This window comes from Dendropsophus ebraccatus, chromosome 1, assembly GCF_027789765.1.
Source record: "Dendropsophus ebraccatus isolate aDenEbr1 chromosome 1, aDenEbr1.pat, whole genome shotgun sequence".
NCBI classification, from domain to species: domain Eukaryota; kingdom Metazoa; phylum Chordata; class Amphibia; order Anura; family Hylidae; genus Dendropsophus; species Dendropsophus ebraccatus.
The window spans coordinates 80428269-80455811 of NC_091454.1; the positions used below are offsets into that span (position 1 = coordinate 80428269).

The 27543-nt window shown below is 41.6% G+C and overlaps 1 protein-coding gene across 2 annotated transcripts in view; it reads left to right on the forward strand.

Moving 5' to 3' along the window:
* Positions 1 to 27543, forward strand: part of ACSS3 (acyl-CoA synthetase short chain family member 3) — a 109408-nt gene that overhangs the window by 56256 nt on the left and 25609 nt on the right. For both annotated transcript variants that reach the window (XR_011363565.1, XM_069974005.1), the window contains exons 5-11: positions 4515 to 4649; positions 7592 to 7732; positions 7831 to 7911; positions 8464 to 8559; positions 11835 to 11986; positions 15457 to 15560; positions 22565 to 22660. Coding sequence is in view for 1 of the 2 variants with exons in the window: in XM_069974005.1 (XP_069830106.1) it covers positions 4515 to 4649; positions 7592 to 7732; positions 7831 to 7911; positions 8464 to 8559; positions 11835 to 11986; positions 15457 to 15560; positions 22565 to 22660 (805 nt within the window). In the remaining variant the exon portion in view is untranslated. The remainder of the gene's footprint in view (positions 1 to 4514; positions 4650 to 7591; positions 7733 to 7830; positions 7912 to 8463; positions 8560 to 11834; positions 11987 to 15456; positions 15561 to 22564; positions 22661 to 27543) is intronic.

Here is a 27543-nt window from a genome sequence, read left to right on the forward strand (position 1 = left end):
ACACAGCTTTCCTAGTCTGCACTGCTCTTACAGGGGTTGTCACCCAGCTTTCTTAGTCTGCACTGCTCTTACAGGGGTTGTCACGCAGCTTTCCTAGTCTGCACTGCTCCTACAGAGGTAGTCACTCAGCTTTCCTAGTCTGCACTGCTCCTACAGAGGTAGCCACGCAGCTTTCCTAGTCTGCACTGCTTATACAGAGGTAGTCACCCAGCTTTCCTAGTCTGCAATGCTCCTACAGGGGTTGTCATCCAGCTTTCCTAGTCTGAACTGCTCCTACAGAGGTATCCACGCAGCTTTCCTCGTCTGCACTGCTCTTACAGGGGTTGTCACTCAGCTTTCCTAGTCTGCCCTGCTCTTATAGAGGTAGTCACCCAGCTTTCCTAGTCTGCCCTGCTTCTACAGAGGTAGCCACGCAGCTTTCCTAGTCTGCACTGCTCCTACAGAGGTAGTCACTCAGCTTTCCTAGTCTGCACTGCTCCTGCAGAGGTAGTCATGCAGCTTTCCTAGTCTGCACCGCTCCTACAGAGGTAGTTACGCAGCTTTCCTAGTCTGCACTGCTCCTACAGAGGTAGTCACGCAGCTTTTCTAGTCTGCACTGCTCCTACAGAGGTAGTCACGCAGCTTTCCTAGTCTGCACAGCTCCTACAGAGGTAGTCACGCAGCTTTCCTAGTCTGCACCGCTCCTACAGAGGTAGTCACGCAGCTTTCCTAGTCTGCACCGCTCCTACAGAGGTAGTCACGCAGCTTTCCTAGTCTGCACCGCTCCTACAGAGGTAGTCACCCAGCTTTCCTAGTCTGCAATGCTCCTACAGGGGTTGTCACCCAGCTTTCCTAGTCTGAACTGCTCCTACAGAGGTATGCACACAGCTTTCCTAGTCTGCACTGCTCTTACAGGGGTTGTCACTCAGCTTTCCTAGTCTGCCCTGCTCTTACATAGGTAGTCACCCAGCTTTCCTAGTCTGCACTGCTCCTACAGCTGTAGTGTGTACATGGGTGTATACATGTAAATACTCGTCTTGTAGTGTGTACATACTATGTACACACTACAGAACGTGTATATACAGGTATCCAGCCACTACAGGATGTGTATATATATATATATATATATATATATACACGTATACAGCTATGTACACACTACAGGACTTGTATGTAGAGGTATACAGCTATGTACTGCATAACTGTATCACGTCCTGTAGTGGCTGTATACCTGTATATACACATTCTGTAGTGTGTACATAGCTGTATACCTATATGTACACATCCTGTAGTGGCTGTATACTTGTATATACATGTCCTGTAGTGGATGTATACCTGTATATACACTCCTGTAGTGTGAGCATAGCTTTATACCTGTGTATATATTCATCCAGGTTTCTGCTGAGACACCCTAATAATAACAAATAATAATAATGGCTATAGACTAAATGGCACGGCCTTGTGTTGATGCTCAGTGAGTTCCTTTTTAGCATGGCCAAGTGGATGTGGCTTGCAAGAAAGGGTGTGGCTTGCAAAAAGGGGCGTGTCATAATTATCGTTGAATTATCGTTACAGTTATGTTAGTTGTTTGGGGGGGCTGGGGGTGGTAGTTGTGTGAATGGCGGGGGGGGGCTGAAGGAGCTTTATGTTACATTAAGGGGGGGGGGGCGCCGTAAAAAGGTTTCTCACAGGGCGCCATTTACCCTAAGGCCGGCCCTGTATCCCTGTCCAGTGAGTCCATGCCTGTTTTAATGTATGACAATATCCTGCTGGCTTTAGAAGCAGCTGACTGACATTGTGTGCTGTTCTGTAGTCTATTATCTACAAGTACAGCCAGATCCTTCTCCATCAGCGACTCTCCCAGAGTAACTCCCCCTAGCACTTATGATGCATGCGGGTTATTAGTACCCAGGTGCATAACTTTACATTTATCCACATTGAACCTCATTTGCCAAGTGGACGCCCAAACACTCAGTGTGTCTAAGTCATCCTGTAACATCTGCACATCTTCCATAGACCGTACTGTACTACAAAGCTTGGTGTCATCTGCAAAGATAGAAACATTGCTGTTAATTCCATTCTCAATATCATTAATAAACAAGTTAAACAGAAGAGGGCCCAGTACTGACCCTTGGGGTACACCACTTATTACCGGGGACCATTCGGAGTAGGAATCATTGACCACCACTCTCTGGGTACGATTTTTAAGCCAGTTTTCAATCCAGTTACACATTAAATTTTCCAAACCGATAGACTTTAACTTACCCATCAGACGTCCATGAGGAACTGTGTCAAACGCTTTTGCAAAATCCAGGTACACAATATCCACAGCCGCGTCGCCATCCAGGCTGCTACTTACCTCTTCATAGAAACATATTAGGTTGGTTTGACAGTTTCTGTCCTTAGTAAAACCATGGTGGTTATCACTTATAATACTATTAGCCACTACATATTCCTGGATGTAGTCCCTTATAAGCCCCTCAAATAGTTTCCCCACAATGGACGTTAAGCTTACAGGTCTATAGTTACCTGGGGAAGTTCCAGAGCCCTTTTTGAAGATCGGCATTACATTTGCCTTATGCCACTCCCTCGGCACAATACCAGTAAGCAAAGAATCACTGAATATTTCATACAAGGGTAGAGAAATTACAGAACTGAGTTCCCTAAGAACTCTGGGGTGTAATCCATCAGTCCCTGGAGCTTTGGTTACATTGAGTTTATTTATTTTTTTTGGACCATATCTATAGTAAACCAGTTCAGTACATTACATGTGTTAGCAGCACTGGCCCCACCCACCTCAGTACTGGCCCCACCCACAACAGCTCCATCCTCTTCTTTTGTATATACAGAACTGAAGAAGCCATTAAGTAACTCAGCTTTCTTCTGATCCCCAGTTATTAACCCTTTAAGGACATGGCCCATTTTCGTTTTTACGTTTTCGGTTTTTCCTCCTTGTGTTTAAAAGGTCATAGCACTTGCATTTTTCCACCTAGAAACCCACATGACCCCTTATTTCTTGCGTCACTAATTGTACTTTGCAATTACAGGCTGAATTTTTGCATAAAGTACACTGCGAAACCAGAAAAAAATTCAAAGTGTGGTGAAATTGAAAAAAAAAACGCATTTCTTTTATTTGGGGGAAATGTGTTTTTACGCCATTCGCCCTGGGGTAAAACTGACTTGTTATGCATGTTCCTCAAGTCGTTACGATTAAAACGATATATAACATGTATAACTTATATTGTATCTGATGGCCTGTAAAAAATTCAAACCGTTGTTAACCAATATACATTCCTTAAAATCGCTCCATTCCCAGGCTTATAGCGCTTTTATCCTTTGGTCTATGGGGCTGTGCGAGGTGTCATTTTTTGCGCCATGATGTGATCTTTCTATCGGTACCTTGATTGCGCATATACGACTTTTTGATCGCTTTTTATTACATTTTTTCTGGATTTGATGCGACCAAAAATGCGCAATTTTGCACTTTGGGATTTTTTTGCGCTGACGCCGTTTACCGTACGAGATCAGGAATGTGATTAATTAATAGTTCGGGCGATTACGCACGCGGCGATACCAAACATGTTTATTTATTTATTTATTTGTTTACTTTTATTTAAAACCTGGGAAAAGGGGGGTGATTCAGACTTTTATTAGGGGAGGGGGATTTTTACTATTAACAACACGTTTGTTTTTTTTTTTACACATATACTAGAAGCCCCCCTAGGGGACTTCTAGTATATACACTGTGATCTCTCATAGAGATCTCTGCAGCATAGATATGCTGCAGAGATCCATGAGATCGGCACTCGTTTGCTTTCGGCTGCTGCAGCCGGAAACAAACGAGTGCCGAGCCGAGGACGGCGCCATCTTGGACGCGTCCCCGGCCGGCATCAGTAACGGAGATCGCTCCTCCGGGACAAGGTCCCGGAGGAGCGATCTCCCCCACTAGACACCAGGGAAACGTTGCCTCCGGTAATCGGAGGCAGCTGTCAACTTTGACAGCTGCCTCCGATTAGCTAATTAGCGGGCACGGCGATCGGACCGTGCCCGCTAATAGCGGCGGTCCCGGGCTACACGCGGCACCCGGGATCGCGGCACTTCAAAGCGCTTTGAAGTGCTAATGAGGACATAGGACGTACCGGTACGTCCTATGTCCTTAAGAGGTTAATTCCCCGTCGCCATTATTTAGGGGTCCTACATGCTCTGACCTTGTTTTTTTTGCATTAATATATTTGAAGAATTTTGGGGGGTTTCTTTTGCTATCTATGGCTACCTGCCTTTCATTGTGAATTTTTGCTGCTTTTATTACATTTTTACATGTTTTGTTGACTTCTTTGTAATGTTTAAAGGCTACAGCTGACCCCTCTGATTTGTAGGGGGCTACAGCTGACCCCTCTGACTTGGTTATGCTACCCTTAGCTGAAGCAGCATAAGCCTAATGGCATAATCTCTTTAAATAACAGATCACAGTGTGTGTGTGTGTATTTTGCAGTATTTCACATCGTGTTAGTTAATGTTACTCTATCTGTCCGCAGCCAAAACTAATTGTAACTGCATCATTTGGTATTGAGCCTGGGAGGAGAGTTGAATACATTCCTCTTGTGGAAAAAGCACTAGAGATGGTGCAACACAAGCCTGAAAAAGTACTGATCTACTGCCGACCTAACATGGTAAGTCATTTGCTGTCAGAAATCTCCCAAAAAATATTTTTCTGTTGCCTTTCTCATTTAAAGACAATAGGAAATTCATTAAAGTGTTAAATAGCTGTTAGGTCAAAGAGATACATGGTACCTTTCAAATATCTGTATATGCTTCCAGAATATAGAAAAATGCTTTTAGTTTCTGCGTCAAAGAGGTTTTTTCAAGCTCTGCTCAGGGTTCTTAAGTCTCTTTGCTCACCTTTCCATCCTTAAGGATGTGGCTGCTACTGGTGTTTTGTGACCTGGGGGAAAAAAAATCAACCCCCCCCCCCCGCCCTTTGGTTGAATCTACATGGTTAAAAACTGATGTGAAATTTACCTGCAAATTTGCAGCCCCAGCTGCTCTTGATGTTCTGGATTAGCAATTGCTTTCACTACTATCTCAGTATGGGATGAGATCAACAGTAAATTTGCAACAAAATCTGTATGTAACTTATGTGGGTTTCAATGTGCATTAACCCTTTAATGGCATATGACATAAAAGTATGCTAATATATATCGAGAGTAGTTTGTATTGAATTGATCACTATCCCAATCAGTGTATTACTCATAGGAGTCCCCTAAGACGACAACAAATTAGTGTAAATAAGGGGAAATAATTTTTTTTCCAATAATATGAAAAATCCCATCCCATAATAGTTTAAATCACCCCATTTTTTTCTATTTTATAAATAAAAAATTAACATATTTGCCTCGTATGGAATCACCAAAACTATTAAATGATTAAATCAAAACATTCCTGAATCTCGCATGGTAAACAGTGAAAATTAAAAAAAAAAAAATCCAAATTTTAGATTAAATAAATTAGAATTGGAAAATAGAAAAAATACACTCTTTTTTAATTTTTTTAAAACCGTAAAATGCTGGCTGATGGAGAGGATGATGGCAGGGGAACACTGAGGGACACAGGGCACTAGAGGGACACTGAGCATCCCTCTGCCATCATCCTCTCCAGCAGCCACAGCCCGCACAGCTCTGGGAGTCGGGTCGTGACATCACCATTTTATCCAGGAAGTGAAGCCTTGATGCAGTAGTAAGTGCAGGGAAAAAAACACTTTATAAGCATTTCCCGTAATAAGTGTATATTGGTAATTTGTATAACTTTTGGGGGACAATACAATACTTTGATAAAACTTTTTGGATGCTATGAAGCTAGGATACATCTCTTTGATTCAGAAAATAAAAACTTTTCTGTATGAAAGCACAGATAAATATATGAGGTAGCATATGTCTCCTTACCCTAACAACAGCTATCTAACAGCTGGATAATAAAAATAGTTTTTCAATTTAATGGGGCCAGTAAGTAAATATGGTATAAAGGATACTAATGTACCTGTATTACAGAAAATGGACTGTTCTGGTACTCCTGATGATGTGGCCACAGGCAGACATCATGTGGCTCTCTCAGCAGTTGAACATACTGCTGAGTGCTGCCACCTATGTCCGTGTCAGGGACTTCAAGAGTAAGAGAACAGAGGAGTTTAGCCTTCTTGTATGACACTTTACAGCCGCACCTCAATGTTCATCTGGTCTTTTACTTTATCTCCTCCACATTATAGGAGATCTCTTAAAACAATGAATCGATCTCCTATAAAGTAACATTTTTCGGGAATGACAACCCACTGCACCCACCTAGAAATCAGAAGACTCGGGCTAGATATAAAACAAAAGAACAGATGTAGTGGATAATATAATGGACAGCACATTTTTTGGGGGGGTGGGTGTGTTAACTAATACCTTCATTAGGTACATCAATCATTATATTATCCAGTAGATCAATTCTTTTATGTCCGGTCCAAGTCTCCAGCTTTCAGGGTGGTTACAATGCCAGCAAGTTGGCGGCTCCAAGCACTGGGGATCTCCTCACCAATCAGAGTCCAAGCATCGGCACCAGAAAGCTGTACCACATATTTATACTTATATAATTGAGTCATTAGAAACCGTAACAGAGCATGTTCCAGAGATCATGATATATGTTATGCTAAGTTCCACTGCGACACCATTAAATAGTAATATTTAGCAATGTGGCACTAATGTAGAAGGTTTAGTCTAGTGAAAAAGGTTGGTCTGATCAGTAGGACCTCAATTGAAGAAGGATTTCTGATGACCAATCTTGCTACGTGTGAGAAGATAGTGAGAGATTTTTCATTTATTTTGTTGTTTTAATTTGACTGATGACTGAATAGTAAATAAATGCAACCAAAGTGGAACACTGACTACCTTTTTATATTAATAAAAAAGATTTCTCAATTTTGACAATAAATAGAAAAACACTTTTCGTGCTGGGTAGGAAAAAACTGCATAAATCCTCTGCCACCCTTGCAAGCAGTATTAGACAGGCCAAACTACTAGTGTCTTATTAAAACCAAGTGGTTTCATGTGATGTCCTTTTTTAAATGTCTTTTGGAATCTTGCTTGGTAAATCCCCAAGTAAGATCACGGGTAGTTTTGCCTTAGATCGTAGAGATTAGCGAACCCGAGCGCGTAGCATTTGATTATTGGTGGTTAAAAAAGTTGACTGCAGCCCTAGGCTTTACTCATCTCTCTTAGGCTAGGTTAACATAACATATTTTTTAGGCTATTCAACGTCTGTCTTTGTATACGTCAGTCATTTTAAGGCCAAATAACATCCATTATTTTGCAATGACATCTGTGATTTCAAAATAACGGACGTTTTTCGGCCTCAAAATGACAGCCATTGAATGGACAAAAAAATACATTTTATGAACCTAGCCTTAGAAGGTATTCTCAGTTAGATGGCTGAAATAAGACTTAATTATTTATTCTGATATTCTAAAATGTTTGGATCCACCAAAGGAAGACCACAAAAAAACAACAACTTTCTGAATCATAATCAATTATATCGAGTATATCTACACATTTATTTATTATTTTATGTTCACTTTAAACAGGAACAAGTGCCTCTCACTCCTGGACGGGATCTTGACTGGACAGAGGAGATTGCAAAAGCTCATCCACATGACTGCATTCCCCTTTCCTCTACCCACCCATTATATATTCTTTATACATCAGGCACAACAGGCTTGCCAAAGGTGATAGCACAAAAGTTTATATGTGTCACTACTTTGGTGGTCAATATCTAAATGGACATGAAAAAAATATTTGTTCATAATTTGACATTTTTTTTTAGGGTGTTGTGAGAAGTACAGCAGGCTATGCTGTGATGTTAAACTGGACAATGTCTGCTGTCTATGGGGTAAAACCTGGTGAGGTAAGAGGACCTTTTATACTATTGTGGATATAAAAGCCTATATGTAGAAGGCTGAGCACGAGTGCATAATATATTTTATGTAAAAAAAAAGTACCATGCATATCTGTCTACATTACAGTCATAATAGTATGAGACCTTACCTTTTAAAGAGTAACTAACATCAGGTTAGAAGCATGTAACCTGCTGATATACCCCTAAAGCGTACAGAGTGCTGAGGCTGAAGGGACTATTGCCCTCAGAGTACAGATACCACCAATTTTAATAATCATCAGCAGGGTGTCCTGGCCAGGGTGGATTGGTGCACTGGGTGTGCTAGTCCTGCACCCAATGTATTAAAATGCCTCATTAGCAAAAGGAATAAATTGCTAATATGACAAAAACTGCACTGGGGATGAAGGTAAGAAACTTACACTCATCCTCAGCACCCCAGCAGGTTCACTTTAAATAACAGTCTGTGTAGTGTTTCATCCTGGTTACCTGATGTCACATACAGTATCACCTCACTTAGAGTGCTAAATGTAAAGCTGTCTACATGTTGTATAACTTTTACAGGTCTGGTGGGCAGCATCTGATTTAGGCTGGGTTGTCGGGCACTCATATATTTGCTACGGACCATTACTGCATGGCAACACATCAGTGTTGTATGAGGTATGACTTTACTATATAGCAAAATACTTTTTTGTTAACATTTAATCACAGATACAAGTTGAAAAAGTTCTTTTTGTATAAAAATAGATGAAAAACATTCCATGTGACATGATTTTTCACCTTGTACATGTGTGGGACTTGTACTTCTATGTAAGGCTATGCCCATGTCACATTTTCCCTCTATGCTCAGGGTATACTTTGGCAACCTGTCAAAAAAAGGCTCCATGTGTGTACTACAGAGTACTGACTACAGGCCCGTTGAGTTTATAGGACTAAAGTCAACTAGTGACTACGTTTAATCCATTTTCCAAACTTATACATTCATTCTGCTGGACTCAAAAGCAAAGCAGCCAAAGCTTTTCAGTTCCCCACAATGAATGAATACATTTGGAAAAGAGACCGAACACAGTATCTGTCTGGTTAACTACATTCTGTCCATTTAACCCAATAGGCCCTCAGTTAGCTGGATACATCTGCAACAAATTTTTTAAATATGCTGTACGAACATGTCTCCTGTATGCTGTATACATATGTCTATATGCTGCCTGCAATGACCTGATGACATCATTAGGAATGTAATTTCTGGTCCTAACAGGTAGATAAACAGGGTTTGTGGGACCCTTTTGGGCTCTAAAAGACCTCCTTCATTAGCCCTGGCACATCACATTATTGCAGTCTGACGAATTTGTGCAAATTTGCAGCAATTTTACTGCGATTCTGTGCAAATCGCAATAATATCATGTTCAGGGCAATTTCTCAGGTTACCCCCCCCCCCCCCAAATGCTGGCCCTGACAGTGCCAGTAACTTCCTGCTACAAAGTAGAGGCCAACCCGCCACGGGGCTCCTGTCTGTGTCTCTCCCCTCCTGCCTCCTCCTGTTTTGTGGGTGAGGGGGGAGCCAGCAGGTTGGGCATATTTCAGCAAGCGGTGCACAGAATTGTCTGTTGGGCCGGTCATTGATTCACTAAAATGACAGCGCAGGATTGTGCTGCCCCCTCAGGTGCCCGAGAAACTGCTGCCTGAGGGGTTGGAATTTCTTTTGGAAGTAACTCTAAAACTAGTATTGATACTATACAGTATACTCTTTTGAGAATATATATAGTTATTTTTAAAACTGCTCTTGAAAGCGTTTTTTAAATGGATCATTTCTCCTTTGGCTTACTCACCTGCTGCCATCTCATAAAACATGAATACTTCTTGCAGATAATAGCAAGGCAGAATGCTTGGTGTTGCTATGGAAACAATATGCTCTGGTGGCCCTTTTTCTTTGGCGTTCTAATGTTAACAAAATAACGATATAAACAGTGACTAAACATCATATTTTTTTCTTCCATTTGCAGTAAACTACAGTACAAGCTGTGTAATAGTTTTTAGGCTATAAAGAGACGAAAGGTTCTTGTGGAATTGCATTATTAAGTGCATCCTACATCATATTATACTGCCCTGGATAAGGGGGGGGGGACAGGGTTGCTTTCCTATTGGCCAAAGTGATGCCTTTGTTGGTGTTGGGTGTGTGTGTGTGTGGGGGGGGGGGGGGGGTGCGCGCTCTACCCTATCAATGTAAGGAGCAGGGACGCTTTGGCAGGAGTCCATGCTCCTAACATACGTTCTTATACTTGCACTATTGGCGTATAAGTCTTTAGAAGTAGTGCATAGAGCATTAGTGATTTATTTCTGAGTGGCAACACAGATTTCTTTGGTCGAGCACGGGGCGCCCAGCTTAGAGAATCTGGCAGTAGATTGGTGATACATAAAGCATCCCTAATTTACTGCTACGAAAGTGGAACTGGGCACTGCTGTTATATTTGAGTCTGTGGTTCTCAAAGTTTGCTTAAGGTGCCACAAACTGTTGTGTAAGTGACCAGTGATATGTATACATATCAACAGTCACACACTGTATACAGCTCTACACAAAGTGTATAGAGCAGTATTAGGGTTGCATTGTGCTGCCACAAGAAGGCTCCGAGATGCTGCTCCAGTGCAATAACATTGGTGCTGGCTGTATCTATATATGATATGGTAATTTCAATGAGCAGTATAATGTTTATTTATCTATTTGTTTTGACAATATAGTAGCCTTATCTGTACAGTACAGTACAAAAGCAGATTTATTAGTGTAGATGTGATTATAGTGTACTTTTTCTCAGCTTTTCCCTGGATAACGGTGCTCTCGGCAATGCACAGTGTACTATTTATGTGAATGGGCCATCTGCAGTTCTTTACATAGCCAGAAGGTGGGGAGTGCCATTTGCAGGATGCATTGCTACATCTCTAGTAGAGATGAGCAAACCTCTAGCACACCGAAATGTTCTGCATTTGATAACCAGTGGCTAAAAAGTTGGATGCAGCCTAGGGCTGCCAGGAAAACATGGATAAAGCCATTGCCTGTATCCATGTTTGCTAGGACTACTAAGGGCTGCATTCAACTTCTTTAGCCATCGGTAATCAAAAGCAGAACATTTGGGTGAACTTCAGTGTGCTAGAGGGTCGCTCATCTGAACTAGAGAGGCAAGGAAAAAGTCCCAGTGTGTGTACTACTGGCAATCACAGCAGAGCACATATTCTTCTCTGCTATGCCATAACATGGTTCTTTTGAAAGTGTACTTACAAGCTGGCTCTGTGCTGGGCTGATTATTTACAGTATACTATTATAGTAAAGGTATACTGTAAGGTAAAGAAGCAGCAGTAGCACAGCAAGATGAGGGTTACACTAAGTACACCTACTGCTAAGATGAGAGGGAAGCCTTGATTTACCTTTCAGACAAAGCTTTGATCCCAAACAGATTCTTTCCATCTTTCCTGCACATAGTAGTAACTAATCCCCACCTCTACTTCCTGTGTTTCATCTTGCTGTCTGTTTCATCTTGCTGTCTGTTACTATAGTCAGAATTACAGAATTGCAGAGACTAGTGGCCACACACTTAGAGCTGTTTCTCTGTGGTAACGAATCATTTTTGGTTACTGAAGTGTTCAACAAAAATGGTACTGATCACATCAACCATTTGGGGGAAGTTGCTTGAAATTACAGTAACAATTTAATTATTTGAATTCATCCTCCTAAAGTCCTCCATATCTCTTATTAGTTTACTTTCCTGTCTTTGTATTCTGTGTCGTAAAAAATAATTATTGAACTGTTATCGTGGGTTTAGGTGACAATGCACAAAACATGTAGAAAACAAAACATTGCCTCCGATTTGAATGTTCTTTTACTGAACTTTTTTATAACTGTGATAATTTGTAAAACTTTATTCTAATCATTCATAAAATATTCCCAGGGAAAGCCAGTGGGAACACCAGATGCATCTGCATATTTCCGTGTACTGTCTGAGCATGGAGTAGCTGCCATGTTTACTGCTCCAACTGCAATTCGAGCCATTCGTCAGCAAGACCCAGAAGCTGTCTTAGGAAAGCAATATCCTTTATCAAAGTAAGAATGATTTCCCCATGAAATTGTTATAAAATGTTTCATAGCTAAGATTTGTTTTATTATACAGGTATCACGACTAGTCAATTTCTGTGCACAATGTACACATGCATCTAAATAATGTATATTTTGTCAACTAGTAAAGTTAATAATTTTTTTTTGTAATTGTTTCAGTGAACAAGCAACGCTTATACAATTGGATACTTGGGCAAAGCATAGAGCCACCAACTCCATGTTCCCCCATATTCTCACATAGGCTACAGGCTTTTCAAGCCTAGAAGATACACTGTCGGCAGGTGCAATGTACTGAAATATGCTGGGGCATCAAGGGGGCCCTCACTGTGTTTGGGGAGCATCAGAGGGTACTTTAATTTGTGTTTTGAGCCATATTACTATGTGCAGACACAGAAGGGTGAACAGTTACTATGTTGATGGCACTATCCAGTGCTGTCATTGTGTGGGACACTATTACTATCTGAGGGTGCTTTAATTGCTTGTTTTTGCTCGTTTTCAATATGGGGCTGGACATATTTGTGGGGCACAGGGTAAGCATTGGATATGATAGTGTTTTTTTTTTTTGTTTGTTTTTTTAAAGAGGGAGGGTGGGAAGTTTGAGTAGAGGTTAGAGAGTAGACATGGAGACTACTGGAGAGGCAAGGAGCCAAACACACCTGCATGGTAAAGTCAACAGACACAATTTCTATCTAGAGGTCATCATAGTGATCCAGGCCAGATGGAGAAAAAAGTTAAAGTACTCAACTCCATTTAGAGTGTGTCACCTGTTAGTCACTGGATATAACTGTACTGTAATTATGGTCAATATATGGTGGTAATATTTATCTGTATATAGTGTGTTTTAGTTAATATTTTGGTAAAGTGTGATCATAGTCTGGCAGTATTAGTAGCAGTGTGGCAATCATATCCAGAAACTATGATTGCAGAATGTGGTCATAGTTTGGTGGCAAAGATGCAATAGCATAAGGGAAAAAAAACAACTAAAAACCCAAACCAGCGTTGAGCTCTGGTAAAAAGGATGTTGCTCTGTGATTGGTTGCTGTGGGCAGTTTACACCAGTTTCTATTTTACTATTGGTCGATAAATCTGGACCAATGTATTTGTAGAAGTATTGTAAACTGAGGTAATTATAACTTGTGTGTACACTTTATTAGTTATGGAACAAAAGAGGCAGAGTATGAAATAAAATGAATGACTCCTGTAAAAAATAAAAGGCTCAGAGCAGGTACTAAAATCTCTCTCTCTCTCTCTCTCTCTCTCTCTCTCTCTTTCTCTCTCTATACGTATAAATATGAATTAATATTCTTGCTGTTTCAAAGCTGGGAGGTAACTTGCCTTACCAGTACATGATAAAAAAAAGCTTGACTGTATAATGAACTTACACTGATTAGAAATGGAGATATCCATAGCTAAATGTATGTTAATTTGCTGTTTGGTTAGGGAATTGCTTAATATTTGTATCCTTGCCATGCACATTTGCCCTTTAGGAACATGTTAAATAGTGCTGAAAGGGGAACTTGCTATATAAAGATTCATATTTGTTGATGTTTGCTTAATTACAGAGGTAGAGAAATCTTCATCACTAATCAGCAGAGACACAAGACTGCTCCGAGCTCGCTCACAGCAGGACTGTGCAAATCCTCTGATGAAAACTATACAGTGATTCATTTTGCATGGTTTATATTTCAGGTCATTACAGTCATCCCAGAAGGAGACATTGGGGGACAGACAGATTGAATAATCAGATTTAAATTGCTTTGCTCTTGATGTCTTAAAAGAAGTATGAAGTTTACTACAGTTATAATGTAGAAAATAATCCTTGCTTAACATTTAGATTTAAAGAGGATGTACCATCAGGTACATCCTCTTTAATATGACCCACAGATAGAACGTCGCCGTCACGGGAAAGCCAGTGCCGCGGTCTGTTTTTTGAACCACGGCCCGGTTCCCATGTACGGCACCGTTGTATCCACGGGTAAGTTGCCAGGGCTGAAGCACTGGAGGCGAGTTGGCCTGCCCCCAGTGCGCCGTTCTATGCGTGGGTCATATTAAAGAGGATATACCTGATGGTGCATCCTCTTTAATGTGAAGCCAGACCTGGAACTGACATTGGCTTATCTAGCCAGGGATTTTAATTTTTTTTTTAATCTATTACTGTATCTTCATCATCATTTTATCTGTTTTCAATTTTTCCATTAAATATGAACTGTATTTTACAAACTTTGCATGAATCAAAAGTACAATTAAATATAAGAAACATTGTAATATATCTTATCAGAGAAAAATGCCCATATTATGCACTTATATAGAAGGAAAAATAAAATAAAAATAGGGCAGCTCCCTATTGCATCATCAAATAAGCCCATATTGTAAAATTGTAACACTGTCACAGGAATTAACCTGAATATGTTGTGCTCCAATACAAACACAACACTGCAGTAGGCTTGAAAGATCAGTCAAAGAGATCCATTGCCAGGTATTAGGGCTAAAGTGTATTGCCTTCCTCACATGACAATTTTTCATGCTTGGTAGCTATTTATCAGACCAAACAAAAACCTATAGTCCAAACAATAATCTGTCCACTTCTTTTCTATTTAATTTTCTTTTCAGAATTGTAGTTTCAGAATAAGTAGAGTAAGAATACCAGCTTGTGACAAAGCATTTTTGCTGAACATTGTGAAATTTTCGAAATTTCTTTAAAAACGTGTTCCCAGAAATTTTGGAGGATACTGCACATCCACCATATGTACAACCATGCTTCGTTGAGTGCCGCACCTCCAATCTAAAGTGGAAGTTTTTTCTCTGGCATTATATATACCATTTAGTGATAACCTTGTGTATGAATTTTCCTGCATTTGAACACAGTTGGAAGGACCATAGGAGGATTGATGTATAAGCTATGCCATTTCAGGTGACAGATTTTTGCCAAGATCTTTTCAAGGATGCATGCTCTTTTTAAGGTAGTGCTTGTGGAGAGTAGGTGGGAATATAGGTTAGAGAGTAGAGATGAGCGAACCTCGAGTATGCTCGAGTCGATCCGAACCCGAACTTTCGGCATTTGATTAGCGGTGGCTGCTGAACTTGGATAAAGCCCTATGGCTATTATAGAAGAGGAAGTCTGAGAAGCTGCCCACTTCATTTACTGTGATATAAACAAGTTTATGTTTGACCCAATTATTTTTCTCCACCCCTTGTCTCCTCCCCTTGTTTTTTAAACTGACCATTTACTCTCCATTTGTTTGACTGTTAAAGTCTTGAAAGATATAAAAAAAAAAACTTAAGGGATTGGGTTTAAATGCTGTCTGTGTAAGTTTGTGGGAAGGAGAAGGTGCAGTGAGAGATGAGCCCAAGGAAAACTGGCAATTAGAGATGGAACCTGCATGAGGTCAATATGATGAAAATTTTTTGGGGGGAGGGTAGCTATCTAACTTTTTAATCTAACTAATCTTTTCTTCTAGATTCCGGACTCTCTTTGTTGCTGGAGAACGATGTGATGTAGAAACATTAGAATGGTCCAAAAAAACTTTTAAGGTTCCTGTGCTGGATCACTGGTGGCAAACTGGTGAGTCACAGGTTATGAAAATAACAGCAATTACCAGCAAAACTTTGTGGCCTTGACTACCTCATGCAGGTGTCTTTTTTTTCTTTTTTATCTGCATGCAGCCGGAGTGACATTCAGCTCATTCAATGCAGGATGTTCATTATGCTGAGAGTATCACTACTGAGTGAGGTTCCGATAGCTAATAAAGACAGAAGTAGGTTCCTGAAAGGGCCTTATGACTGTCACGTATAAAAAAACTGGAAAAATTACCCATACAGCTCCGCTTAGATTTGCTCAAAGTGGAACTGACTTGAGCATTTAACCAGGTTCCCCCTGCCATAGAAAATGACAGTCTAACCCCCAGGGGGTTAAGTTCAACCCCTTTTAACCCCATGAGGGACTGTGCTCTTTTTGACACATCAATTCTTTGGGTGGATTGTGCTTGAGAAATCCCATTTGAATCAATGGGACAAGAATTTCAAGCGGAATCCGCAGATTCCTCACCAATTCCATAGTGTGAACACACCCGCAAGCAGTGAGTGGTGGCCAGTCGCAAAATCGGTAAGGGATTCCAGCAGTCAAACCCCAACCAGTCAGCAAGTTGTCCCTAAATCATGGAATAAGACCTTTTAAGTTCATTTTCACAGTTCAGCTTATAATCATTTACTATGGTACTAATGTTGCTGTTGAAGACAAATATCAAGGCATCCATTCTATATGTTCTTTTGAGGGTCCCTAAGAATAAAGCTAGCCATAGACATTAGATATCCCCACTGATTACACATTTATCACCTATACTGCATAAAGCATTTACCTATTAGGGGCCTAACCCATTAAACTTTGTAGGAATATATAGAAAAACAGGTAAGGTCAGCTTACTGTATGAATATGTCCAAAGGCAATGCGTTAACCCTCTAGAAATGGAGCAAGTGAAAATATACCAGGCCATCCTCCCGGGTAATGAATCCAATATTGTAGAAGGGAACACAGCTACAACAACTTTACAAAAATACAAAACTTTTTTTTTTTTCCAAAAACATAATAAAAATTACCACACTGACACGTTTTAGGATCAAGGCCCATATTCATGGCAATGTCAAACATTCATAATGCAAAATTTATATGTTTAGGTACCCTGACGTCAAACAAAGCCCCCCACCCAATCCAGGGGAGAAGATACAGATTTACACCTGATCTAGCGAGTAAACACCCATTAACCCTCATATTGCGAAAGGAAACATAATGAACACTTTGCAAATGTTCGCAATATGAAAGAACAACAACAGATGTTGCTACAGATAGTTACCACTAATCATTTAGTCAATAAATGTAAAGCAGGTCACTTTTATAATTCATAAGGTGACCTGTTTTACATCTATTGACTTCCACAATAACCTCCGCTCTTGACTCTGTTGCCCCCCTTACGAAAAAGAGAACACGATGCATAAACAGACAGCCTTGGCACACCCACATAACCAAACAACTAAGGCGAGTGTCCAGAGCTGCCGAGTGGCGCAGGAAGAAGTCTCACTCCGAGGAATACTTCCAGACATACAGGCAAGCACTCCTTGATTTCAAATCAGCTCTCACCTCTGCTAAACAGGACTACTTCACTTCCCTCATATCCTCCTTATCTCACAACCCTAGGCAACTGTTTAACACCTTCAACTCTCTTCTCCGCTCCCCCACTGCCACCCCCCACATCTCTTATTTCTGCTGAGGACTTTGCTACATTCTTCAAGCAGAAAATCGATGACATCACAGTAAGCTTTACCTTACAGTCCCCTCAGCCCCCCTCATGCCCGTCCAGTGCTCTTCCCCACTAACTCACCTCTCCACTATCACAGAAGAACACCTCTCCAAACTACTCTCCACATCACATCTCACCACCTGCGCACTTGACCCAATACCATCCCACCTTATCCCCAACCTCTCCTCAACATATGTCCCAGCACTAACACATCTCTTCAATCTATCACTAACTTCTGGAATCTTCCCATCTCCATATAAACATGCAACCATCACACCCATCCTTAAAAATCCATCCCTTGACCCTACTTCCTTATCCAGCTATCGCCCCATCTCGCTTCTCCCTTTTGCCTCAAAACTCCTAGAACAGCATGTCTACCACGAACTATCCTCCCACCTTTCATCCAACTCACTTTTTGACTCCCTGCAATCTGGCTTCCGCCCCCACCACTCCACAGAAACTGCCCTAACCAAAGTGGCCAATGACCTGCTAACTGCCAAAACCACACGCCAATATTCTGTGCTTCTTCTCCTTGACCTATCTTTTGCCTTCGACACAGTCGACCATTCTCTCCTCTTACAAATTCTTTCATCCCTTGGCGTCACTTGCTCAGCCCTCTCCTGGAACTCCTCTTACCTCTCCAACCGCACTTTTAGTGTCTCCCATTCTCACACCACCTCCTCCCCTCTTCCGCTCACAGTTGGTGTTCCCCAAGAATCTGTACTTGGGCCTCTTCTCTTCTCCATCTATACTTCTTGCCTGGGACATATCATAGAGTCTCACGGCTTCAGCTACCACCTCTACGCCGATGACACCCAGATCTACCTCTCTGGTCCGGATGTCACCTCTTTGCTATCTAGGATTCCAGAGTGTCTGTCGGCTATATCCTCCTCCTTCTCCTCCCGCTTTCTAAAACTCAACATCAATTATATAATATGTATAGGTAAGGTATACTAACCATATGGTAGCTAGGTAATCCCACGCTCTCGTATATGTTAAACCAATGACAGAGGGAATGAGCTAAAAAATAACTTTTATTGGTATGCAATAAAACAGTAGATCGTATTTACTGTGCAATAAAAATGATATATATGCTGATAGCACTATGTGATATATACAATGTGCATAAAGCACTATTACTCCTCTTAAGGAAAAACATAGACAATGCAACCAAGTCAGTCGTAGAAACTGAGTAGGCAGTAACAAAGTCCCCAGTGGTCCTCAGCCGAGGAAAGGGTGAAAATGCCAATAAACAGGATCCACTACTTAGTAAAAACGCTATTGTCCAAGTAGAGTCTGGTGCAGGTCACAACCTCTTAAGGGAAAGGCAATCCCAAAATTTCACAGTGTGTCCTTTCACCGTCAGTACCGTCACCTTTTCCCTACGCGTTTCTGTCACTCTGGTCGGTGACATCATCAGGGGTCAGGAGGTGCATGAAAGGAGGTACAGATGTAAACAAAGTTATGGTCATCAGAGCCGTACATATATTATCACCATGATAGGGTACAATATAGGCATCTAAATGACAGTCAGAGCCAATAATTAGTTCTAGTCTAGGTACAAAAATGGTGCGTGGCTAATCCATAATGTTAGCGCTGCCCAAAAGACTCCAAATAGAGGCTGAATAAAGTAAAAATATTTATTAAAAGTGCACAATATTTACGCGTTTCGAGGAACAGAGGTCCTCTTCATCAGAATAGCAGTGCATACAATGGTGTGGATAGGCAGGTATTAAATAGTACAGTAATCCTTGGAATTGGCGCCAGACACGCCCCCTAGGGGCGGGGCTACATTCAAAATACACAAATAAACTAACAGAAGGGTGCTAAACATACATCATCATAAAAAATATATATACATTGTAGGTATTAGAGTTTTTATGGCTAGCACAATGAGGAGCTATAGTCAGACATTCAAAAATAGCAGGAACATGTCAGGAGCAGAGCTGTCTGCAGATCTCCATATAGCAGTCACGTAGTACAGCTGCACTGACTTGTCTGTGAGCATGGAGAGCAGAGACTACGGTCACATGATGTGAGCATCCAATCAGTGGTGGGGGTGTGTAACTGAGTCACCAATCATAGCAGCAAGAGGAGTGAGAGTAAACAGAAGTAAACAGCTTAGAAGTAAATGAAGGGTGAAGTTCCATAAGCACTGACACCTTGGAATCAGTCTACTAAGGCTATATCTGCTGCTCTTTAGATAGCAGCTATAGCTCACAGTAGCAGCAGCAATGGCTGGGATGGACATAAAATAAACAGAGGACAGAGACAGGCACTGATAGCCATCTCCTGCTGTGGCTGTAAATCCCTGAGCAGACAAGAGGCAGGCAGAGACAGTGTATTCATCAGTGGGAGAATGGGTAAAATATAACATTGACAAGCTCCAAGAGTCATGTAGCTACTTGACATTAATGCACAGGAACTATAGTGTCAGAAGCAAGGAGCTAGTGCTGGTACTGGGAGACAGAGGCTGATAGGGATGGCACTGTGGGGGAAAAAATAGCACATTAGGGAGCAGGGGGACAGGTATGTAGGATAAATGTACAGGGGGATGCTGCAAGGTATGATATGGCTACTCCCAGTAAGGCACAGGAGCTATAGCATAGATCATGGTAGGACAACACAGTCCATGATAAGCTTGGTAGTAGACATTATGTATGATATATAGAGGTAAGTATAAATTATGAGATATAGTTACATAAAAATTTTTTAAAATATAAATACATATATTATAAAACACAATAAAAAATGTAAACTTTCATATCACCTGCATATAGATATTAACATAAATACATACATGTGCTGGAATGAAGTGACCTAGTGAACATTTTCAATGTACTCATTTAATCCCTGAGGGGTCAGGCACTTAAGCTTGAAAATCCAGAAGTTTTCCCTTCTCCTAAGTGACTGGAAGCGTTGGCCCCCATCGTTGGGTATATGCTCAATCGGTATAAGGGAAAACTTGGAGAAGTCGCACTGAGTGCACTCTACAGAGTGGCGAGAAACACCTATTACGCAAAGTCTGAATAGTGCGTCCTATGTACTGCAAACCACACTGACATTCCAATAGGTACACAACATAAGACGAGCTGCAGTTCATAAAGCTTTTAATTGGGAATACCTCCCTTGTGACATTGGATTTAAAGTTAGTGGCTTTGTTGCATATACTTGCACAACACTTACAGTTTCCCAAACCACATTTGAAACTACCCAGGGGTTTTGAAAGAGAGAAGGGGGGTTTTTTGTTAGGGTTTGCTTTCTTCTTCCGTAGTTTACTGGGTGCAAGTATATTCTTAAGAGAAGTGGACCGTCGGAAGGTGACCTGAGGTTTAGAGGGAAGGACATCACGGAGGTAAGGATCCTGTTGTAGTATAGCCCAATGTTTCTTAAGGATGTTCCTTATCCCTTTATTATCTGATGTAAACATGGTGATAAAATTTGTATTGTAACTGGATGCTGCCTCATCACCTTTTCTTTTTCCTGGTAGTAGACATTCGGTCTGACTTAGTTTGGATGCTCTACTCTTTGAGTCTAGTATGAGATTAGATGGGTATCTCTTGGCAGCAAATCTTTTTTGCAAGGACCGTGCTTTGGCTCCTGAAGTCACTGAGCTTGGAACAATAATAGTTATAATTAGTTCTAGCAATGATAAAATGCTCAGAAAAAGGCCTCTGTAAGATGAGGATGAGGAGATGATGGAAGCGTGTTACTCACTGTGTCCATACATCTGGACCCATAAGCAGTATGTCCTGGAGCGGCAGTGGCCAGTTTTTTGGACAATTCTGCTGGGTCAAGAGAGTGACAGTGAGTGGTGCTGTGTTCCCAGTATAGCCTCCCCGTGTTCTCCTGTATACCGGAGATGTCCTCCAGTCAGGCTGCAGTGGCAGACTAAAACTTAACATGGACAAAATGGAACTTATAATTTTTCCCCCATCCCGCTCTACCCTGCCGTCTAATCTGTCATTCTCTATCAATGGCTGCACTCTGTCCCCTGTCCCCCAAGTCCGCTGCCTTGGGGTCACCTTTGACTCTGCCCTGTCTTTAAAACCGCATATTCAGGCCTTGAACACCTCCTGCCGCTTTCACCTCAAAAACATTTCCAGAATCCGATCTTTTCTCACCCCTGACTCTACCAAACTGCTGGTACATGCTCTCATTATTTCCCGCTTGGACTACTGTAACATCCTCCTCTCTGGCCTTCCTTCTAACTCCCTTACTCCCCTCCAGTCTATCCTTAGCTCTGCCGCCCGACTAATCCACTTTTCCTCTCGCTTTGCCTCGGCCTCTCCCCTCACTGGCTCCCCATTGCCCAACGTATTCACTTTAAATTATTGACCATGACATACAAGGCCATCCACAACCTGTCCCCTCCGTAAATCTCTGACCTGATATCCCGCTACCATCCCACACGCAACCTTTGATTCTCCAGTGACCTCCGTCTGCACTCCCCCCTTGTTCGTACCTCGCACAACTGCCTCCAAGACTTTGCCTGAGCCTCCCCCATACTCTGGAACTCGCTACCCCGACACATCCGGCTCTCATCCACCATCAAGTCCTTCAAAAGTAACCTGAAAACCCATCTCTTTAAACAAGGCTACAACCTACAATAACTCTGCATCACACTTGAATGGCTGCACTTCTGTTTCTCTCCCAGTACCTTATAGATTGTAAGCCCTCGCGGGCAGGGTCCTCTTCCCCATGTATCAGTCTGCCATTTGCCTTCATGTAATGTGATCTTGTAATGTTCTTGTTTGTTACCCTTGTTGCCTGTATAGCGCTCTGGAATTAAGTGTGCTTTATAAATAAATAATAATAATATTGACTAAATCATAAGTGGTAACTATCTGAAGCAACATCTGTTGTTGTTCTTTTTATATTGCGAAGATTTGTAAGGTGTTCATTATGTTTCCTTTGGCAATATGAGGGTTAATGGGTGTTTACTCACCAGATCGCGTGTAAATCTGTATCCCCTCCCCTGGGCTGGGTGGGAGGCTTTGTCTGACAGCAGGGTACCTGATCTTATAAATTTTTCATTATGAATGTTTGGCATTGCCATGAATATGGGGTTTGACCCTGAAATATGTTGGCGTAGTATTTTTTATCTGCACGTGTAATTTTCAATGTTTTTTATGAATAAAAGTTTTGTATTTTTACTAAAGTTTTTTGGAGCTGTGTTCCCTTATATATAAACCTTTGTACTCTATATTGATACTAGTATACTATGATGTTTATATGTTTTCTAGTCACATGTCTACTGTCTAACTTACTCTAGAAACAGGATCCGCTATTACAGCAACATGTACTGGTCTAGGAAATTCATTGACACCTCCTCCAGGGCAAGCTGGGAAGCCTGTTCCAGGATATAATGGTAAGTCACTGTAACCTATGTAATGGAAGTCCTCTTTTGCCATTTGCACAGTTATATCTTTTCTTGCTTCAGTAACAAACATTACTTCTGTTTTATTAAAACCTCATTGGTCTAAAGAGATTTAGGAAAAATGCCAGGATTGGGGAGGCCTGGCTGGTGTATTGTATAGCATGTGAATATACACTCTAATAAAAAATGTTTGACTTTCCCAACACCCTTACTGACTGCAAGGAGCAAACAAAACATAAAATTTATTATAATTTATACTTATTTATTTAATTATAGTAACCAGGACACTTTATTTATAGTAGCCAGTACACTTTAATCAGATTTCTTGAAGCATTGAAAGGACGTTAAAGAAATTAGTTTTTTATATACCTTCTCTAAAATTTCTGAGATATGGAGAAGGAACTGGCCAAGGGTTTTCAGGATCTGTTTCTAAAGTAATAGTGTTAAATGTGCCATGCACCACATCTCAATGCCTTTACAGGCTAGGGCATGTTCAGAAAATATAAAAATACCTTTGTATAATAAGTACCTTCGTAACTTCTGCACTCCTATTAACGAAGTGAAGTGTGTAATTTGGAAGAATCTGCCCCCCCCCCCCCCCCCCCAAACAGCTTGTACCTTCGGATAGCTTCTTTTAATCCAAGATCTGTCCTGGGGTCCGTTCGGCAGGTGATGCAGTTATTTCCAAAAAAACTATTTTTAAACTGGCAGCTCCGTGCCCAACGGGCGTGGCCTAGATTGTGTATGCATTAGGCTGGCACAATCTCTCTGTCCCTCCTCCCCACCCTCTTCATCATTAGGAATGCTCCAGGCAGATTGTCTCCTCTTCCCCACCTGTTTAGCCCGCCATATGGGCTGGATCGTTAAGACACCTGTGCAATGTTCAGCATGAAGAAAATGTTTTAGGGGCATTCCTAATGATGAAGAGGGTGGGGAGGAGGGACGGAGGGGTGGTGCAAGGTTAGGGCACAAATATTCTAACCGTACAGCATGGGGCTGCAAGTTTAAAAGTTGTATTTAGGACAATAACTGCATCACCTGCCAAACAGACTCCAGGACAGATCTTGAGTTAAAAGCAGCTATCCGAAGGTACAAGCGGTTTGGGGGGCCAGATTGTGGGTACAGAGCTGCTTTAAAGTCATTTGAGGGGTAACAGTGATGTGAGAAAATATCAGTGGCAGTGATCCAGTGGACCTAGGCCCAACCATGTAGTTTTAATAGAGTGCAGGAGTAAAGACATGGTGGGATTTCAGTAAGCAGATAAGCTGAAACTTTGTTGATTCATACAGAGGGACAGGATCAGTTACGTTTGCCAGCTCCACAAAAGAAAGCCAGTCTCTTTTTTAAACAAAATGTTTTGCCCTACATCCACCTACATCTAGATTGGATTGGTGTGAAGTAGAGATTAAAGTTCTGGTAAAAAGTTTAACACAAACATAGGTACAAATGCGGGGTGTACATTAATGCATGTGGGATAAGATGAGACACAGAGTTAAACATTTGCTCCAGATGCACCCACTTTTTATATTTGCCATTTTTGTGCCAATCTATCACTCTCTGGAGCAGAGAGTAGAGATGAGTGAACCTCAAGCATGCTCAAGTCCATCCGAGCCCAATCGTTCGGCATTTGATTAACGGTGGCTGCTAGAGATGAGCAAACCGGGTTCGGGAGTCTATACTAACCCGAACGTTCAGTATTTGATTAGCTGGGGCTGCTGAACTTGGATAAAATGCTAAGGTTGTCTGAAAAACATGGATACAGCCAATGACTATATCCATGATTTCCACATAGTCCTAGGGCTTTATCCAAGTTCAGCAGCCACCGCTAATCAAATGCTGAAAGTTCGGATGGACTCGAGCATGCTCGAGGTTCGCTAATCTCTAGTGGCTGCTGAACTTGGATAAAGCCCTAATGCTATGTGGAAAACATGGATATAGTCATTGGCTGTATCCATGTTTTCCAGACAACCTTAGAGCTTTATCCAAGTTTAGCAGCCCCCGCTAATCAAATGCCGAAAGTTCGGGTTCAGATGGACTCTAACCCGAACCCGGTTCGCTCATCTCTAGCAGAGAGGCTTCATATTAATATTGGACATGTGGTTACCTGCTGAAGCTACAGCGGGAAGTAAGTATAAATAAGAAACAAGCTGGTCTTGGCCTAAATAAATGTTTTCAAATCCCGTAAGAAAATGCTGATAAAATTAGATTATATTTTAATCGGGTCAGTAGTATATAAAGCAACCTGGGAAGTGTGTTCATTTTATATGTCGTGCAATGTGTGAACCACATGTACAGTCTTTAGACCAACATGTGAGGTCTGCCCTGAGGGTTTGTAAAATATACATCTGATTACAAGAACAGAGTTAATGCAATGAAGATTGAATGCTTACCCAAATATATGATCGTGCCCAAAGACCAACGCAAGGAGAAGGGGCATGGAGGAGAGGAATATTTAAGACCTTTTCACTTATGAAGGTTTTGATTAAATTTTGTAAATGGTTTTAAAAGTTGTAAATGATCAAAATGAATAACAGTTTGGTATTAGAAGCACAGTAGTGTAATCCAAAAACCTGATGTATTAGCAAACAGGAAAAGCATAGGGCTCCCATTAGTATTTTGTTTGGGAGTCTCCAACTATGATGATTCTTTGCTGTATGTTACATATAGATAGTTATTGTGCTAATGAGACAACAACTTTAAATGCTAGTTATTAGATTATAAAATAACATAAACACCTTGTCCCAACAGCTCCATAGCACGATTACCTCTATTAATAATCACCTTTGATAAGAAATTACCCTCTTCTATGCCAGTCACTATCTGTGCCATCGTTTCTGATTCTCTGAAAGGTCTTCTTTTATTTAATGAAGAACTTTTAGGAAAACATTTCCCTAGCTTCAAAAGAATAAAGAGCACAAAAGAGAAATCTGCCTTTTGCCATTTATACTTTCTATATTAGAACAGCGGTGAGACGTGTCAGAAGCTTTTATCTGTAAACACTTCCGTCTCTTTCATGCAGGATTTCTTCCTGGGAAAGCTTTAGACAGTGTTGAGCATATACAGAAGGTGATGTTCGCAGCTTTGAAGTTATTTGATATGTAGAACATCTATTAGCTGCTCTGAGATAATCTCAAAGCTGTGAATCACACATATTGAGTGTGGAAGTGAACTGTAATGTCAAGGATCCTGAAATGTAAGTTATATTATTTTAGATAAGACAAGACCTAAATCCTTCCAGTAGTCACTCTGCACTAACATGGGAAAAAATGAATTAAAAGAAAGAGATGGACTGAGAATGAACTGGCTGTGTGTGCACAAACATCACATAGTAGAAACTATGCAGGCCTTGGTAAACAAAAGGGACTGGCAATTGGTACATTTAAAAAAAATGTCATCCAGGTCCCTGGACCCTTGTTCTTATGATAAAACAAGGGTCTAAAATCTTAGGACCAGTTGTCACCAAGGCTCAGGGGACCCAGACTTAGGCCAGATTCACACAATGGTATGAAGTTTGATCAGGGCCGGATTAAGGTTGGTGGAGGCCCTGGGCAACAATTTTGTTGGGGGCCCCCCCATTTTCTTCCCCCACAAATAAACCATACAGTGATCTTTACAGGTGGCTGATTACTGTAGGGGACTTAGCACCTACCCCTCCTCACTCCTGGCTGTATGGCTCAGCATCCTCCTCTGTTCTGCATATGATGGTCCCTAGAGGCTGCAGTCCAGAGGAAGATGCCAGGCCCTAGAGACAGGATGGGGGAGGGGTGAGCATCGCTGTGTGTTCCGACTTAATTCAGTGCGAGAACACAGCACTTTAGCACTTTTTTGTGCTCTCTTGGCCACTGTGTTAGCCACCACAGCTAGCATATGCAGTTATGAATCGCAGGCAGAACCTGGACTTGCAAGTCTAGGTCCCATCTTCAGTTCCCAACCATATAAACTACCTGAAGCAGTAAAGAGCAGAAAGTACTTAAAGGCTGTGTATAATCTATAGTGGATATGCTACATGTGAATATACCCTAAGGATCATGGCATATTTAGCTGCACACAGGCTACATGTCATATGTCCCTATAGTATATACCCCTGCTCTGATATATGCCCCCATAGTATATGCCCTCGGCTCTGATATATGCCCCTATAGTATATACCCCTGCTCTGATATATGCCCCTATAGTATATACCCCTGCTCTGATATATGCCCCTATAGTATATATCCCTGCTCTGATGTATGCCCCTATGGTACATACCCCTGCTCTGATGTGCCAATACAAAACAAAGCCTCATACTCACCTGATCTGGGCAGATGACAGGTCTTCTCCTGGCTCTTCTCTGTTCCTTCAGCCTGTCAGCCACTGTGACAGATGCTCCAGCATGCTCCATGATGTCACATCCCTGCTGGAGAGATCAGGTTTTCTTGCTGAGGTCCCACGCTGTCCTCTCCTCAGTGAGGGGGAGGGGCAAGGGGGAGTGAGGACCTCGGCAGGAGACAGGCACCCGAAGCTTGACAGGAAGAATCCATTCAAAGATCCACCAGGGGGGAGTCTGAGCCTGCCGGGAGGGAGATCCTTACACAGGATTAACCCTACACCTCCCTCCCTCCCTGGACAGCATGCAGTGTGGCCAGTGCTCTGTCCAGGTAGGGTTTTCCACATGCTTTTTGCGCGTGGGACTGGCTTCCAGACACCACTTCTGGGTTTGGGCTGGTGGAGGCCCCCTAGTGGTGGAGGCCCCTGGGCACGTGCCCCTTGTGCCCTCCCTTTAATCCGGCCCTAAGTTTGATATACTGTTTGTAAGCTGGATGTTTTTCGTGCAATATGATGCACTAAGCTCTGGAACAGTTACAGGGAACAAATGAGCATTAAACCTATTAAAC